General features: G+C 47.2%; 1 protein-coding gene across 1 annotated transcript in view; it reads right to left on the bottom strand.

Annotated features, from left to right (window-relative positions):
• Positions 1–2,148: 2,148 nt before the first annotated feature.
• Positions 2,149–18,194, bottom strand: part of zzef1 (zinc finger, ZZ-type with EF hand domain 1) — a 39,326-nt gene continuing 23,280 nt past the window's right edge. The window contains 17 exon segments of the mRNA XM_034293357.1: positions 2,149–2,485; positions 5,195–5,266; positions 10,740–10,890; positions 11,462–11,627; positions 12,188–12,286; positions 12,800–12,968; positions 13,287–13,430; positions 13,544–13,717; positions 14,465–14,650; positions 14,780–14,915; positions 16,130–16,230; positions 16,356–16,532; positions 16,534–16,671; positions 16,915–17,058; positions 17,097–17,158; positions 17,691–17,823; positions 17,920–18,094. Coding sequence (XP_034149248.1) covers positions 2,405–2,485; positions 5,195–5,266; positions 10,740–10,890; positions 11,462–11,627; positions 12,188–12,286; positions 12,800–12,968; positions 13,287–13,430; positions 13,544–13,717; positions 14,465–14,650; positions 14,780–14,915; positions 16,130–16,230; positions 16,356–16,532; positions 16,534–16,671; positions 16,915–17,058; positions 17,097–17,158; positions 17,691–17,823; positions 17,920–18,094 — 2,308 coding nt within the window. The 3' untranslated portion in view covers positions 2,149–2,404.

The following is an 18,194-nucleotide window of genomic DNA, read 5'->3' as shown; positions in this document are numbered from 1 at the left end:
ATAAACAGTTGTGTGGCAACACAGCATCAGGAGGCTCAATGAGCTCGGGTTGGAAGAGATATATAAAGACATATTATGCTTTGACAAAAAGGGTATTCTTTGGCATACACGATCCGTTGGATTTCCTTTTCAATTATGCCACATACGAAAAACTCCAACAGAAATAACATGGATCCCCAATAACTAAATAACGCCACAACAGAAACATTCATCCAAGTCATCTCAAGGAAGCCATTTTAAAATAAAGAGCTTTCGTATTTGATCAGGACTATTTAAAGAACAAAACAAAAAGAATAAAAACGACTATCTAGAAGAAATTAAAATAGCATGGTTCACACGTTTGTGATGAGAACAAATCCCAGAAAGCTCACACACCGATCTGACCGCAACCAATCACATCACCACATCAGAACCACACGCTAACCTCAACGTGCCATGTGATTTGGGACAAACATCCAGAGATGTGATTGGTGGAGGTAATGCACATGGAGGTCACGAAACATCATCCTGAGTCTCCTAGATCAGTCATCCACCACCAGGCCAATAAACATGCACAGCTAGAGGATGACTACAGCACATTCAATGCAGACTACCAAGCTACCATAATAAACTGGTGTGTGTGTGTGTGTGTGTGTGTGCACACTGTACAATGGCCTTCATCACACACTGCTGATGTGGCTACCAGAAGCAGGAAAATACTAAGCCGATGCATTTCCTTATAATCTACAACATAGAACACAGCCAAAGTCAAGACCCTTTCAAAACCCCCCATGAATACATTATCACCAATACATTATCACTGTCATGCATTCAGAAAGCTCCACGGTGGGCGGCCATTTTTCTCCTAGTGGTCTACCATTCTTTTATAATATTTTACTTGTGGGATTTTGGTCAAAAACGATTACACAGGTGAATGTGGATAAAAGGCAGTTTGAGGGTTGACCACTGGAAGTGTCCCCCTGCCATTAACAACAACCACAAGTGCCATTAAGACCCAGAGCCTACCTGTGAACACACCCACACACAACACCCAGATGAACACACAAACTTCACCTGCCCTGTCGATGTGTGAATGTGACACTGCGTAAGTCTCACGGAGGTGTTGCCAGGGTAACCCTGTACGACTGTTTTAAGTGAAGGATATATTGCCAGAAAGATGACCCCCCCCCCCCCATCTTCACAGAAAAAAGCTGTGGATAGGAAGCCGCTGAGAATCTAGCTCAGAACAGAGCAGCTGAGGACTCTACTCTCCCTCTCCTCTTCTCTCTGTCACTTTCTCTCTCCATCTCCTCTTTTCTTCTCCTCATCCTCCCCCTCTCTCTCTTTCTCTCTCTCTGGATGGTGACAAATGAGAGGTTCAGGAGTCTCCATAGAAATGTCCTGTCAGTTCCTGGGCTGCAACGGTACTAGTATTTTTAGTTCTGCTCCACATTCTCCACATAGAGAGACAGAGGGTACCAGGGTACCAGGGGACCAGGCAAGGTGACCTCTAAAACCAACGTGGATTTTGTGTATAAAAAAAACAGAAACAAAAGAAACAAAAATCTCCTGAAGTGTAGAATTTGGCACACACATTGTCCTTTAGCACAGGGGCTGTTCCAGAACCTTCACGTAAACAGATCCTAAACATCACACTGTAAGCCAGGCTTGTCACCCCCTCCGATGAAGCCCATATGAACTGTACCTATGGCGACTTATCGTAGTCCAGAGATGCACGGACCGACCTGTAAAATATTGGACTGTTGGCTTTTTAGACATAATCGAATTCTACGCCCAGCTCAAGCTGTGAACAACAGAATAGAAGACGTATACAGAGAGGGTTGTCTGGGATATCTGGAGGGATGTCTGTTTGGGCTGTGTATCCCCGACAGACAGAGGTCCAAGAGAAACACCAACAGGAACTAAACTACACCCTGAATTAACCTTAAGGCAAAAGGATAACAACACAGCAGTGATTTGTTACCAAGTGACTAGTTAAAGAGAGGACAGGGGAGGGTTAAAGAGAGGACAGGGGAGGGTTAAAGAGAGGACAGGGGAGGGTTAAAGAGAGGACAGGGGAGGGGTAAAGAGAGGACAGGGGAGGGGTAAAGAGAGGACAGGGGAGGGGTAAAGAGAGGACAGGGGAGGGGTAAAGGGAGGACAGGGGAGGAGTAAAGAGAGGACAGGGGAGGAGTAAAGAGAGGACAGGGGAGGGGTAAAGAGAGGACAGGTGGGGGAGGGAGAAGTGAGTTGTGTGGTTTCAGGGATTATTCAGTGTGTTTGTCTTCATTTCTCTCTCCCTCCCTCTTTCTCACCCTTCATCCCTCTTTCTGAACTGTCAGAGAAAAGACATGAAGATGTCACGCCCGTTCCAAGTCGCTATCCGTCTTTTTCCTCCTCCTCGGTACAGTCTCCCCCAACGTACTCAAGGGGAGGTGTTGAGCAGCCTGGTGGATTTATTGGGGTAATTGATTGCCAGGCTGATGGCAGCGATGTTCTTCAGAGCCTGCACAGTAAAACAGGATACCAAGGTGAGTGAATGAATAAGGGAAAGAGAGAAGGGGATGAGGGAGAGGACATGATAAAAAAAGGGGATGAGGGAGAGGGTGAAACAGACAAAGGGGGTGAGGGAGAGGATGTAACAGACAAAGGGTGTGAGGGAGAGGATGTAACAGACAAAGGGGATGAGGGAGAGGATGTAACAGACAAAGGGGATGAGGGAGAGGATGTAACAGACAAAGGGGATGAGGGAGAGGATGTAACAGACAAAGGGGTGAGGGAGAGGGAATGACGAGGGGGTGAGGCAGCACGACTAACAGCAAGAGTGTGAGAGTGAAGGACAGATAGAGGAGTTAATTACAATCTTTAAGCAGTAAGTTCACTGAGGTATGAGAACTCCTTTGTGATGTTCTATATGAAGGACAACATTTCACCTCTTGTTCAATGTAAAGGACAACATTTCACCTCTTGTTCAATGTAAAGGACAACATTTCACCTCTTGTTCAATGTAAAGGACAACATTTCACCTCTTGTTCAATGTAAAGGACAACATTTCACCTCTTGTTCAATGTAAAGGACAACATTTCACCTCTTGTTCAATGTAAAGGACAACATTTCACCTCTTGTTCAATGTAAAGGACAACATTTCACCTCTTGTTCAATGTAAAGGACAACATTTCACCTCTTGTTCAATGTAAAGGACAACATTTCACCTCTTGTTCAATGTAAAGGACAACATTTCACCTCTTGTTCAATGTAAAGGACAACATTTCACCTCTTGTTCAATGTAAAGGACAACATTTCACCTCTTGTTCAATGTAAAGGACAACATTTCACCTCTTGTTCAATGTAAAGGACAACATTTCACCTCTTGTTCAATGTAAAGGACAACATTTCACCTCTTGTTCAATGTAAAGGACAACATTTCACCTCTTGTTCAATGTAAAGGACAACATTTCACCTCTTGTTCAATGTAAAGGACAACATTTCACCTCTTGTTCAATGTAAAGGACAACATTTCACCTCTTGTTCAATGTAAAGGACAACATTTCACCTCTTGTTCAATGTAAAGGACAACATTTCACCTCTTGTTCAATGTAAAGGACAACATTTCACCTCTTGTTCAATGTAAAGGACAACATTTCACCTCTTGTTCAATGTAAAGGACAACATTTCACCTCTTGTTCAATGTAAAGGACAACATTTCACCTCTTGTTCAATGTAAAGGACAACATTTCACCTCTTGTTCAATGTAAAGGACAACATTTCACCTCTTGTTCAATGTAAAGGACAACATTTCACCTCTTGTTCAATGTAAAGGACAACATTTCACCTCTTGTTCAATGTAAAGGACAACATTTCACCTCTTGTTCAATGTAAAGGACAACATTTCACCTCTTGTTCAATGTAAAGGACAACATTTCACCTCTTGTTCAATGTAAAGGACAACATTTCACCTCTTGTTCAATGTAAAGGACAACATTTCACCTCTTGTTCAATGTAAAGGACAACATTTCACCTCTTGTTCAATGTAAAGGACAACATTTCACCTCTTGTTCAATGTAAAGGACAACATTTCACCTCTTGTTCAATGTAAAGGACAACATTTCACCTCTTGTTCAATGTAAAGGACAACATTTCACCTCTTGTTCAATGTAAAGGACAACATTTCACCTCTTGTTCAATGTAAAGGACAACAGCTCCCAGAAAATGTCTTCTGTACGCTGATGAAATCCCTCCAGTTCTTAGGAGGTCGAGTAGATAAACGTAGATTAAACACGCAAATAAACAAGTAAAGAAACGCCAACACGCACTCGACTTGAATAGGGAAGGAAAGTGCTAGAAGTTCCTACGCAGGTAATCACTCCTCTGCTCTCACAGTCGGACATAAGCATTTTAAAATCATGCCACTCACGCCCCCGGAATGCCACCTCCCGTACCTGATGCCCTCCACAACCTCCCTCTAACTCCTCCCACTAAACGGTTTGTCTACAGCCCCCTTGTGCCCCCCCCCCCCCTCCAAAAGCAGAGGCAAGCGGAGATTATGTTCGCTCAGTGGTGTATTATAATGGCCGGTGATTACCAAATACATCAGTCCTGAATGCAGACGCTGCAGCCCACACACAGTGTGCGGTGAGGTGGGGGGGTAGTGTATGTGTCTGCTGTGTGTCACTAGCCCTGTGATTCAACCAGAGAGGTGTGTAGCAGCTAAATATCACCACAGCTATTTAGACCATCTGTATTCCCCTCGGACACGTCACAGCCAGAACGAACTGGGCGACAACAGACCGCGAGATGAGTCCGGACCCGTGGGCTGGTTACGAGTCCGGAGGGCAAACATTCATCTACAATGCTGAGATCCATGAAGGCCAATAGGTTCCAACCCATTTCAGTAACTGTACCACCAGCACTAGTGAAATCAAATAGAAAAATAAACCAGTGCCTTTTGTTTGGAAGCACTGAGCCTCCACTATGCCAAAGATTCAAAAGTCTAGGCCTGGTGGAGGAACTATGGAAGAGTATCTACGAACAACCACCCTGAGAAAGTTGAGTAAACGTCAAGCTACTCTCAATCCTGACAGGCAATACAGGAACACGACTCTCTAAGTTGTGAGTCTCTGGCAACTGTAGAGGTCATTGCCAGGTCATCAATCTTCCACATGACCTGTTCCTGGGGATGTAAACTCTGTCACAAGGTGGAACGGGAAGGTCTTACCAGTGCTGTGTGGGCGAGGAGCTGTTCGTTTGTGGTCAGGGCCATCAGGTAGTCCTGGAGAGTGCCTTCCTCCTGGAGAAAAAAAAGACAGCGTTTGAACTTGTCGTCTGAACTGCCATCCCAGACTGCTGCATAGTGTCTTGGAACTAGACTGTCATCCGTAACTAGACCTTGTTCATACCTTCTTGTGACTTCACTTTCACAGTATACACTGAACGATACAACTGAGCTTTCAAACAGTCATTAACAACACACATTGTTGACCATTCTGTTCTCTGACTGAATGTGCCATGGCTTTCAAACCACAGAGTTCTGCCAAAAAACTGAGTGCTACGTCTACACACATCCATTTCAAAGTTTGTTATGAGAAATTCCGGAGACACAGTGTCTCAGAGACAAGAGAGATTTCCTGAACCTGAACACAGAGAACAGCTTTTCTTTGGTATGTAGAACTAAAGAGTCGGAAAATCCTTTAAAATGACAAACAAATCAAATTAATCTGCTAGCCCATTCCGAGGACGAAATACCTGGAACCTGCACGACTGGGTTCAGATTGTATATGTTTTTTTTTTGTCTTTTCTCCCCAATTTTGCGATATCCAATCCAATTGATTAAAGCCCAGCTTAATTGCAGCAACTCCCAGCAAACTCAGGAAAGTCAATTCGAAGACGTCTTCCGAAGCACATCTGACGCTGTTCTGGTTCTCTTCACAATGCTTCCTGGTAAACCAGAAAGTTTGGACCAGAATCCATACATGCCGGAACGAACAAATGCCCTGACCTTCTACCTCATTTGAGCACACAGGAATCACTAGAGAATGGTGAGGCAAGTCAGTCATATTATATTACTAACGCCTCAAACCCAGACGACGCTGGCCAATTGCAACGCACTACAGGAGACTCCTGGGCCAATCCCCAAGCAGGATTAGAAATCTGGTCTCATAATGACACCGCTAAATGCAAGGCAGTGACTTCAGTGCTGTGCCATTTAGAGACCCCTGGAATTTGCTTTCTGACAGATGCTCTTGGCTGCGCTCGATTGAGCCTGTCTGGAGCAACAGAACCAACGCAACAGTCCCATTTCCAACATGCCCATCCCACAACTCCTCACATATTAGACCAAAAACAAACACAGCTTGAACCCAGGGAGTCCGTAGTTCCAGTTAGGCGACTGTGACGCGAGAGGAGAGGTTCAAACCATAGATGAGACTAAAACCAGGGTAAATGGGCCGTGAATTCACTGTGACGGGCCAAATGGAGCTCTTATGGTGTGGCTCCTAGGAGACACAGTCCAGACATCCATACCCCCCCCCCATCCCTCAGTCTCTCAAGCCGCCTAAACGGCGCCCTATTGCCTACATAGCGCTCTAGCTCTGACCGGAACCACACCACGAGCCCTAGCTTTGAAGGCAGCACCTCAGTGAACCGCCTGACATTTGGGAACGCACACAGACGCCGGCAGGAAGTGAGTCTAGCATAACTGCATTTCCACCATCGTCATCATCATCATCATCATCAACAGGATCTGTTAGTTGTCGCAGCCCGTATCTTCTGAAGTACGCGCGTCTTGGGTTGTGATGCACCGACGGCTGTGTAAGTTGTCCGGAACGGTCTGCGGCAGGGTGCACTTCCCTAGAGCTGCCTGAGATGAAGTGGAAGATGGTTTCATATTCCGTTTTGGCACAAGCCTCTAAGAGGAACATGTCCCCTCTCATGCTCAGGCTACATTTGGGAATCCAGATCCAAATCTACCACGCACGTTGTCCAGCACTGACACATGAGAATATGTTCAACCATCTTGGGGAAGAAGTAACCACATATTAAAGCTAGCGTCCTAAACCGAAAATATTACAGAACGGTAAGTACATATGCCCATTATAAAACCTGGCGGGTTCTGACAGTTGAGGCACTAATAACCCCTAAAAAAGAAAAAGGCACAGCAGCATCTGTACTTTTTGAGGAGGTTGAAGAAGCCCCGCGCCGTCCTCCAAGGTCCTTGTCTGATTGCAAAGGAAGTTTTCAGTTGTTACAGATAGGTGTCTACCTCAGGAACCTCACCGCTGCCATCCCTGCATTTCAATTGTACATACACCTTGTACATTCAATGTGCCTCTTTGCACATTCAGAATTGCCATCATACTTGCATTTTTCAGTTGTTACATACACGTCTACCTCTGGGACCTCATTGCTGTTATCTCTGCATCCTGGTTCCAAATGCTACCTTGCTGCTTAAATTTGCTACGATTGCACATCTAGAATCCCATTTTAAATTGCCATTTGTACCCACACAACTATTAATCCCACTGGTAACATCCACTATACTTAATACTTGTATATTTTCTTGCCTCCTCTATTGGCCTTAATGGCACATTTAGCGGTGCCATTTGTACTGCATTTGCCTTCTTTACACATCCATACCTTCCACCTGTAATATACATATACTTATTACTGTTAAATTGTCTGCCCCTTCTATGTGCACTTCTGATTAGATGCTAACTGCATTTCGTTGTACTGTACTTGTACATGTTCAAGGACAATAAAGTGAAATCGAATCTAAATCTAATCTAACAAGTTACGTTCTTTAGAATCATTGGGTATAGATTAGAAATGGTTAAAAGTCTAAAACTAAATATAGAAGCCAAAGACCCTTAAAAAGAATATATTCATAGTGAAAAAAAGCCTAGAGGTGGAGGAGGCCAATCAAATGTCTGTCCTCAAACCTGTGGCTGGCCAATCAAATGTCAAGCGAAGGATCTGGCCAATCAGCAGTCCATCTAGCATCAGTATTTTTTATGTCTGGTATACATCCAGAGCATTTCAACATGGGAGAGATAATTCCTTGAAATGAAAAAATATATATAATAATAATAAATAAAACACTGGGCAGCACCTTAACTAGGTAGGGTACTGTTTGTAAAGGCAATATAAATATCCTTTATAATGTCTTCAAATAGTGTTTGTAAAGGCAATATAAATATCCTTTATAATGTCTTCAAATAGTGTTTGTAAAGGAAATATAAATATCCTTTATAATGTCTACAAATAGTTCTCCCAAATAAAGTAAAGGCACTAAAACACAACAACTTGCTCACCATCACACCAGATAATGATCAGTGTGAACATGTGTACCATGTGACAGCCATGTGTTTGCACCTTCATATAACATCCTTATTCAACACACCAAGCCTAACTCTTACTACGAACGTTGTGTGTCAGACCTTCATATTCAACTCCTAGCAAAGCCAGTGCCCAGACTTAGGGAACACAGCATCTGTGTCTATCTCTGTGTCTCTTTCGGTGTGAGTCTCTGTCCATGTGCATGTGTGTGTGTGCGCATGCATGCAGTAGTGAGAAAGTGTAATATACTATAGTAGGACAGAGTTCACAAAGTCCATTGTTATAATACAGCAGTGCTGTCTGTAACCCAGATTCCATTGAGTTCACTTACCCAGGAGACAAGCTCGCTCTCTCAAACACTCAACACACCAGAAGAAGCAAAGCAAGGGGATTATCTCTGCCCAAAACATGTTCTTGACATTTTTCTTTTACCAAATAAACGCGTTGACTGAGAACACACACACACACACCAGAAGAAGCAAAAGTAAGGGGATTATCTCTGCCCAAAAACATGTTCTTGACATTTTTCTGACCACTAGGCTACCTGCTGTACCGAAGAACTGCGGTCTATGAGAGAGCGATGAACTGTGACAGACTTCAGGCAACTTTTTAGGGAAAGATGAATGTTCCCCCACCCACACCCCCGTGCATTCCACCTCAAAGGACCATCATTTTCTTCGTAAGAGCGGTCGCTCCACTATCTTGTCCTTCTAATAAAAACACAGTTGGCAGCCTCACAAACTGTAACAGCAAATTGCAAACCTGTCAAAGCACACCAGGAAGTTAATGGCCTTTCACATCTACACTTTCAGTCTGACAACTTGTCCCAAAATGCCCCGGGGTGTTTTTTTGAGGTGCTGGGGAGCTAACCAGAGCCTGCAGTATCGTGACTGCGACTGGTTTATACCACAGCTCACCAGAACCAACCAGAACCACGTCTTTATAAGAGAGCTGAGCACATTTCCTGCTGGAGTAGTAGTACCTGTTGGGGCTGAATGTGTCCTGTATGTGAGAAGGTCTTGCCCTCCTATCATAAGCCTCTCCTATTTATCTTACAAGACGTCAGTGCCCCCCACTGCCCATCAAAGATGTAGGGTTAGTCAGTGCCAAAGAGGCTGGGTAGAAAACAAAACGCATTAGGGGATTCTGGGAATTTATTTTTAAAAAATCTGAAAGACAGTATTGACAGAGATGGATGGACTCCTGTTCACCTCAGTGTGTCTGGCTATCTCCATGGTACCCAGAATGACTGGCTGATGTGCTACAGAGTTCCAATACTGGCCCCTGCTGGTAGAATGATGACAACTCCCCACTACCACCACAGAAAAACAAACACATTCTCACCTTAGCTACAAGCAGACGGCCAGACACAGACGGACAGAGAAATCCAACAACATATCCTTATAATTAGGATACCTCAGGCACACAGGCTGGCAGAAAAACGGACAGACGGACAGGCAGACAGACGGACAGGCAGACAGACGGACAGGCAGACAGACGGACAGGCAGACAGACGGACAGGCAGACAGACGGACAGGCAGACAGACGGACAGGCAGACAGACGGACAGGCAGACAGACGGACAGGCAGACAGACGGACAGGCAGACAGACGGACAGGCAGACAGGCAGACAGACGGACAGGCAGACAAGCAGGCAGACATTTCTGCAGCGATGTGTAGAAATCTCTCTGAGTGACACATCAACAGAGGTCAGGTAACTGTCAGGTCAGGTCAGGCCTGAAGCCCGTTCATTCATCTAACGTGAAGAGGGAGTCATATACTGGGTCTGTAGTGACATGATTCCACCAGCGTCAGACAACGTGACGGTTCAACAGACCTGCTGGACGGATTGTTTTCTGGTGGCACATGAACTCCTTCACCTGGTCTTTCATCTATAATTCAGGACAGGTTGAAGAGCAGATAGTCGCCCATGCACCTGTAAACATTTCAGGGGGGCGGCTGTGTCTCTCCCCCTCTCCATTCCTCTCCCCCACTCTCTGTCCCTCCCGTCCTCCTCCACCTCTAACCTGCCTCCTCCACCTCTAACCTGCCTCCTCCACCTCTAACCTGCCTCCTCCGCCTCTAACCTGCCTCCTCCGCCTCTAACCTGCCTCCTCCGCCTCTAACCTGCCTCCTCCGCCTCTAACCTGCCTCCTCCGCCTCTAACCTGCCTCCTCCACCTCTAACCTGCCTCCTCCACCTCTAACCTGCCTCCTCCACCTCTAACCTGCCTCCTCCACCTCTAACCTGCCTCCTCCACCTCTAACCTGCCTCCTCCACACCGGCATTTCTGCAAGTGCATCAGAGGAGCAGCTCTTCTGGTAATACAGAACTAAGTACCAACCTACTTTGATGACATCATGTCCTGCAATGGGACATCAGAATGCGTGTGTGTGTGTGTGTGTGTGCGTGCGTGGGTGTGTGTCTCACCATGGCTCTGGCCTCAGCAATGAAGAAGAGCTCCGTCAGGGCTCTGTGAAGAGGCAGCAGTACGGTGATGCTGGTTGGGTCCTGACTCAGACCACTCTCCATGGTCACAAACAACTGCCACAGAGGCCTCAGTAGGGTCAGATCACAGCCCCTAGACAGACACAGACAAACAGGATATAAGACGAGCAGACATCAGTTCACGCACGTGCGCAACAACAACAACGACGACATAGAAGATGTAGGTGTTATTTATTGGTAACCAACATTTCTCCCGTATCTTGGTGTAGCTTACAGCATCAGTTAAAATGTAAACGGGATCCTGTCTTCGGTCAGGGTAACGATGAAACTATGGCCAAGTGGTGCAGCTTGGGTGGAGAACATGCTAATTCTCCAACAGAACTGTGACCTCATCACCATGGAAACTATCAGGACATTAGTCTTCTCTGAAACACTATGTGACATCAATATTCGTAGCTCCGGTGGGAAACACAGATAGTGATGATTTGGACGTGTTCTCAGTCATTGCTAATCAATGGGTTTCAACAAAAGCTTTCAAGGATCATAAATTATGTATAATCCAACATTTGTGACAGGTTCGCTTCAGGGCTGCAGTAGGCCGAGAACAGTTTGTTACTTTAAAACACCTGACCCTAAACTACGCCAGGTAGAGCGAAGACAGAGACGAATACAGGAATAACACAGGATAGTGGGCGGAGCCTCACCTTTGTGACTGACACTGCAGTAGGCGGAGCAACAGGTGGATTGCCTTTAGTCGCTGATTCCCGGTCTGGCGACAGGCCACACCCACTAGCCACTCCCAGATGTCAGCCAATGGGAGATGGCTGAGGACTTGGTCGTCTGCCAAAATCTGTTTAAGAATCTCAAAACCTTTTAGTAAAAAGATGAGAGAGAAAACCGTCAAGTTACGTGTAAAACAAATCGTGTGTCATGTTAACAGCTTAACGGTCTCTGATACATGGGCTACGGTTTTCCAAGGGTATGTTTCAAGAGTGAATGTTAAGTAAATATCTACCCTGAGACGGAGTGCAAAAAGGAGAGCTTTTGTTTGTCTCTTTGTTCAGACATTTAGTACAATTGATGAAATCAGCTTGGAACCTCTAACCATGGCAATTTGACAGCCTGCTTATGAAATAATTGCCTAATGTAGCCAATGTTAAATAAAATTAGGCTAACTGACATGGCTCTTCCAATGGAATGCATTTGCCGTAATGTCAGTTAATTCATCAGATGACGGGTACATTGTACTTCCTGGTTTAAATTCCTGCTCGGCTCTTAAGGGGGACTGTTGTTGCAATTTCTGTCAGGCAGTCCACCCGTCACGTCAACCCTACAATCAACCTGTTCACAGTTCACACACGTTACGGCTCCGACAGAGCACATTAGTCGTTTGTGTGTAGGTGTGTGTTTTAGTGTGTGCGCGGTCTGACCTGTCTGGAAGCGCCCCCTGTGTCCTCCCGTGACAGTGAACTTGTATCCCCATTCTGTGTTGCTCATGTCAGAGATGAACCTGTAGTGGAGAGTATCCCCTGAGGAGAGAGTCAGCCAACCACGTCACGGTCATGACAGAGCGCACGCACGTTCCCTTTTACAGCTGAGCCCTGAGCTACGGCAAATGAAAATAAAGTCTATCTTGAGGTCGTTCAGCAGAACATGAGCAAGGGGCACAGTAGACAAAAACAGTTCTACCCAACACCGAATGAACCTGCAGAATCTTTAAGAGTAAGCAGTCTTGAGGGCACATATGAAAACTGCTGATTATCCTATTTATTTTCGGAGTTATCATAGTTTTAAAGTTTTTGCATTATAGCCTTGTATTCAAAGAGCTGCTTTTTTTAACGGCATTCAAACCCATAACACATGGGATTCTAGCCAACATGGAGGAGTCACTCACCAACTGGCACAGGCTCCCAGTACCAACACAACGCATGTTCTTTGAGGGCCTGATTCTAGAACACCAACCCATCTAAATCCCCGCCCACCCTCCCCACCCCGCCCCCGCCCCCTCTCCCCGCCCCGCCCCCTCTCCCCGCCCCTCTCACCAGGGATCTCGATGTCGGCCCATTTCTGCGGAGAGCCGCTGAAGTTGTGCAGGTCCTGGAGATAGTCGGAGCTGCTGGCCATGATCAGCTCGTCACAGCCCTCCTCCGTGTAACAACGTGGGTCGAACTTGACTGACAGGTAGATGGCGCCGGGAATCTGCACCTTGTCCTAGAATCAGACGAACAGATGAAGCTCTTCGCCATCGTTCATGACTGCGGAACGGCTCTGCAGCGAAGGGCTACATTCTATCAGCACGAACAAGTCTTCTTCCATCAGCATCGTGACATCCCGCCCCCGCCATAACAAAAAGACAAGCAAAAGCTTTTATCCATCTCCAAAGAAGTGCCTGCTGAATGGCTGAGGGTTGTACCGGACGCTCGTGGGCTGTAGCCTAGCAAGACCAGCCACATGGAAGATCTCATCCACATGCTTTCACCTAAACCTACACTGTCGACACGTTTACAGCTACAGGGGGGATGTAGCTACCTCAAAGTTGGTGTTGTTGTCGTAAGGGTGTTTGGACTCCCGGGCCTGCACCGCCATGCCAGGCTCCTCCATGAACTGGCACGCTGTCAGGGACAGGCTACCCAGCATGCTCTGGCTGCAGCCAACCAGGACCTTCTGTAGGATCTGGTGACGGGAGAACCAGGCGAGTGGTCAACACAAACAAATCACACACTAAAACATCCTCGCTTTCATAAAACCGGTCTTCAGTTGGCAATTTCGCACGCCCCCCCCCTTACCCTCTCCCAGAGTGGTCTCTCCTCCAGCTGCATCAGCATGTCCAGGATGTAGGCCATGTGGGAGGCCCCCGTTAGCTCCAGGGCCTCCTCGCTCAGCGCCATCCCCTGGGGCCACTCTGCCAGCAGCGACGCCAGCACATGGCGGGCATAGAGGGTGGCGATGGCCTGGTTCACCTGAACAGAGGCACATAAAGGCCATTTCAGAGGGGGCTCATCCAAAGCCATTGAGAGGGCAGTCGGTACGTGTGTTTTGCCTATGGGTGCTGATTAAACCGAGTGGAGGGGGAGAGCAGATTAAACCAATGTGTTCCTCTGTGTCTGGGAAACCAGCACGTTAAGTTATTAGTAGTTATGTGATCCTTGCTGGAGTCGAACCTGTAACATCGGTGTTGCTGCCTAATGCTACGCTGTTACAGCATATACTCAACCACACACACACACACGACCACACCTCCAGACCGGACCACACCTACACCCACACACACATACACACGACCACATCTCCACCTCCACACAGGACCACATCTCCACCTCCACACAGGACCACATCTCCACCTCCACACAGGACCACATCTCCACCTCCACACACGACCACATCTCCACCTCCACACACGACCACATCTCCACCTCCACACAGGACCACATCTCCACCTCCACACAGGACCACATCTCCACCTCCACACAGGACCACATCTCCACCTCCACACAGGACCACATCTCCACCTCCACACACGACCACATCTCCACCTCCACACAGGACCCACATCTCCACCTCCACACAGGACCACATCTCCACCTCCACACAGGACCACATCTCCACCTCCACACAGGACCACATCTCCACCTCCACACAGGACCACATCTCCACCTCCACACAGGACCACATCTCCACCTCCACACAGGACCAACACCTCCACCTACCTTCACCAGGTACTGCCTGACGGAGCGGTTGCTGCGTGCGTCCAGCTCCTTGTGCAGTAGGGCAGAGGACTTGGTTCGGCGTTGCTTGGCGTAGCTCAGCTGGAGGTCACTCTCAGTGTTGGTGATCAGCTTCTGGGTCACCACCGTGGTCTCCTCCGTGGCCTTGTCACAGTGGCTGGGCTTGGACTGGTGGGTGGAGGGTGAAAGGGGTTAGGGAAGACAGGGGGGAAACAGGACAGGGTTATCAATCAACGTGTTCTGAAACCTTCCTGGTTGCTAATTCTTCGGAAGATGTCAAATGTGAAAGTAGACTACCACGCAGGGCACCAGGATCATGTCCGTGTCCACTGCCTTGGTGCTCCGCTCCTCAGTGCGAGGCCTCTTGGTGGGCTGCCACTTCTGGGCCAACGTCCGGATGGTCTCGTCCGTCTTTATCACGTCCCCGTCAAACCTGCAGGTTGTCAGACAAGTCAGGCAGAGATTTCAGACAATTTCGCCACATTTTGTTGTGTTAAAGAATTAATTTATAAGGGATTACATTCTTTTTTAGCCAATCTACACACAATACACCATAACGAGACCAGAAAAACTTGTAGTGAAGTATTCAAACAATTCAGTACTTCGTAGAAGCACCTTTGGCAACAATCAAAGCTCCGACTCTTCTTGGGTATGACTACTAGATTGCACACCTGGATTTGGGCAGTTTCTACCACTCTTCCTTATAGATAATGTTAAGCCCTGTCAGGATTGGATAGGGAGCATCATTGAACTGCAATCTTCAGGTCTCCCAACAGATGTTCAATCAGGTCTGGGCATTGGCCGAGTCACTCAAGGACATTCACAGACTTGTCCCCGAAGCCACTCCAACGTTGTCTTGGCCACACACCTCGAGTCAACGTCGTACTGAAAGATGATTCATCGCCCCAGTCGGAGGTCCTGGGCGCCCTCGGTCAGGTTTCCATAAAGGATCTCCCTGTATTTGCCACCTTTATCCATCCCTGAGGTTTGACTAGTCTCCGGTAACTTCCGCAGAGCAGCTCATGCCCCCATGCTTCACTGAACTGATGGCATTAGCCAAGTGATAAGCGGTATCTTATTTTTGCCAGACAGAGCTCGGCATTCAGGCAAATAATCCGATTTTGGTCTAATCAAATTATCTTATTCCACATACTCAGAGTCTTTTAAGAGCTTTCTGGGCAAACGGCAGGTGGAATGTCATTTCCCTTTTATTGTGGAGTGGCTTCTGTCTTCTGTCCAGCCACTCCACAATAAAAGCCTGATTGATGAAGTGCTGCAGAACTAGTTGCCTTTCTGGCAGGTTCTCCCATCTCGGCAGAGATAGATATTCAGTTTTTCAAATAATTGATTGTCACAAATAACTTTTTCATAAATGCTCTAGGGCAGGTCCCAGAGCAAAGCAAGGCAAAACATTTGTTGTTCTTGAGCAAAACCGTTAACAGTAACTTTTATTAATTACCCTGAAATGGAGCATGTCCTAATATCAGGGTCCCAAAAAGGAAACATTCTCAGGTTTTTCAGAAATGGTGGTTTGTTTGTTTCAGATTTCCAACCAGGATTCCAGAAAACAGGATGTATGAAGGAATGTAGGATGTATGAAGGAATGTAGGATGTATGAAGGAATGTGTGACTCGATGTAAATCTGACCTCTTCTGCACTTCCAGGAAGAAAGAGTCCGTCCTCTTCATCTGCAGCTCATACATGGCCCTCAAGATGTGCAGAGGTGCATTCAAGGCATCATGGGTAATCTGAGACAGACAAATGAGACAGATTGTTACTCAGAGTGCTTCTACAAGTTTTCCACATTTATGAATGTTTAAAGGGACGTTTTAAATACAGTACAGAGAGCAGAGTCATGCGAATCCATCCTGACCTGGAAGCAGATCTTAGTCTCCTCGTCAAGCCCCTCTAGGGGGTCAGGGCGATTGGGGTCGGGTTCTTCGGTACAACAGCTGGAGTGGTCCGAATCATGCTCCTTCTCCGGCTCCCTGTCCTCTCGGTCTCCCTCCTGGCTCTGGGCCATGCTGTGGATCTCCCTCTTGGAGGAGTATGAGCATGATGGACAGGATCTCCAGGTCTCTGAGCAGCCACAGTTTACTGAAGCCTGTGCCTTTACTGCACTTCCTCACCAGGAGCTTGGTCAGACCAGACTGCTGGATGGCCTCCTGCGCCTCGGCCACACCGTGCTTCTGCGGGAAGAACACAACAGCAAGAGGAAGTTCTAATCCGACGACAGCACATGACGCCAAGTAGGCAAGACCAACATTCAGCCACACTAGGTTGGGAACGGATATCCAAGAAAAAGCTGAGGCAGAAAAGGACGGAGACAACCGACAGTTTCGTAACATCAAATGTAATATTGAAGAGAGAGAAAAAATGGACAGATGAGTTCGGGTGACAACGGCGGAGAGGTGGGTCTATTTCCGCTGTACCTTCAGTGTGTTATAGAGGCCCTTGAGGGCCAGCGACAGGACCCAGGAGGCCTCCACAGCGTCTGGGGCACTGCTGTCCAGATTGCCCTGCAGCAGGTGGCTGATGATGGAGGTGAAGTTACTGAGGTATCGGGTCAGCTGGGCCTGGGGCGGAGCCTGACCCGCACCGTGGACATGGAAGCCTGGGCTGTGGGCACCCCGTAGAGCTGGAGTTCCTGAGACTGGATCAGCTGGTAGTCCTTCACTGGAAAGACCAAGGGGGAACAATGATGCACTGAACCAAAAAACACATTTCGGCTTAAAACTGCTACGTGTAAGTCAGAATGTCTGATTGGGATTATGGTCAAAAGGTCAGTCATAACCAGGATTCATGTCAGCTGCATTTCTTAATGAACAACTTTGAGCATTGGCGAGGTCAGGCGCACTTTGAGAGAATTTGGCCAGGTTGTAAAATTGCTGCCACGTTAGCTCCTTTATTCACTAAATGTTAACACGATGATACCCAAGCTCCTCCCACATTTCCCAGGGAAATTACAGTCTGTAAATAAACTTGAATTAACTGAAATGTCTTAATAGTTAAGAGTCAGAAAACTAAATCACAACCTTTACTGTTTTGTGGCATCAAAAAACTGCATATCCTTTTCCACTAAACATTTTGAAACTGTGACAAACAAGCAGAACCTACACCTGGAAGCTTGATTAGTGATAAATCAAGTTTCCAGGTTGTCCCTCTTCCCATTCCTCTCACGGCCAGGCAGTACCGGCTGTCCTCTCACCGGTCTTTCTCTTGCGAGTCTTGACATCCACCACGGCCGCGTGGTTCTTCTCTGTAAAGTGCTTGAGGAGGATCATGTGGTGCTGCTCGTTAGCATTGTCCACAAACACCGACTGGGTCCCCATGCACAGCACCTAGGACAGCACAGGGCACAGTACAGATGCGGTTCCTCACCAAGCAAACACTCGCACCCAGCTTGTCTTGGGCCAGGTAAACGAAACAGCCCGTACCTCAGGGAAGCCCACCAGCACCAGGAGGGTGAAGAGGTTGGTGCGTCGGAGTGCATGTGGTAACTTCCGGACACAGTGGTCCGTGAAGGCCGCTATGACGACGCTCCACTGGGGACAGGCGTTCAAGCTCCGAAGGATATCCGCCACCGAGCATGCCCAGTCAAGACCGATGCGACTACAGCACAACAGAGAGAGACAAATGACATCCAGCGACTTTCTGAGGAAAAAAAGACGGTCCATATCCAGCTGTTCTTTCCTGTTTAACAATAAAGAAC

Source organism: Esox lucius, chromosome 7 (genome assembly GCF_011004845.1).
Source record: "Esox lucius isolate fEsoLuc1 chromosome 7, fEsoLuc1.pri, whole genome shotgun sequence".
NCBI classification, from domain to species: Eukaryota; Metazoa; Chordata; class Actinopteri; order Esociformes; family Esocidae; genus Esox; species Esox lucius.
Note: the sequence above shows the minus strand (reverse complement) of the source record. Positions and strands in the feature narration are given on the sequence as shown.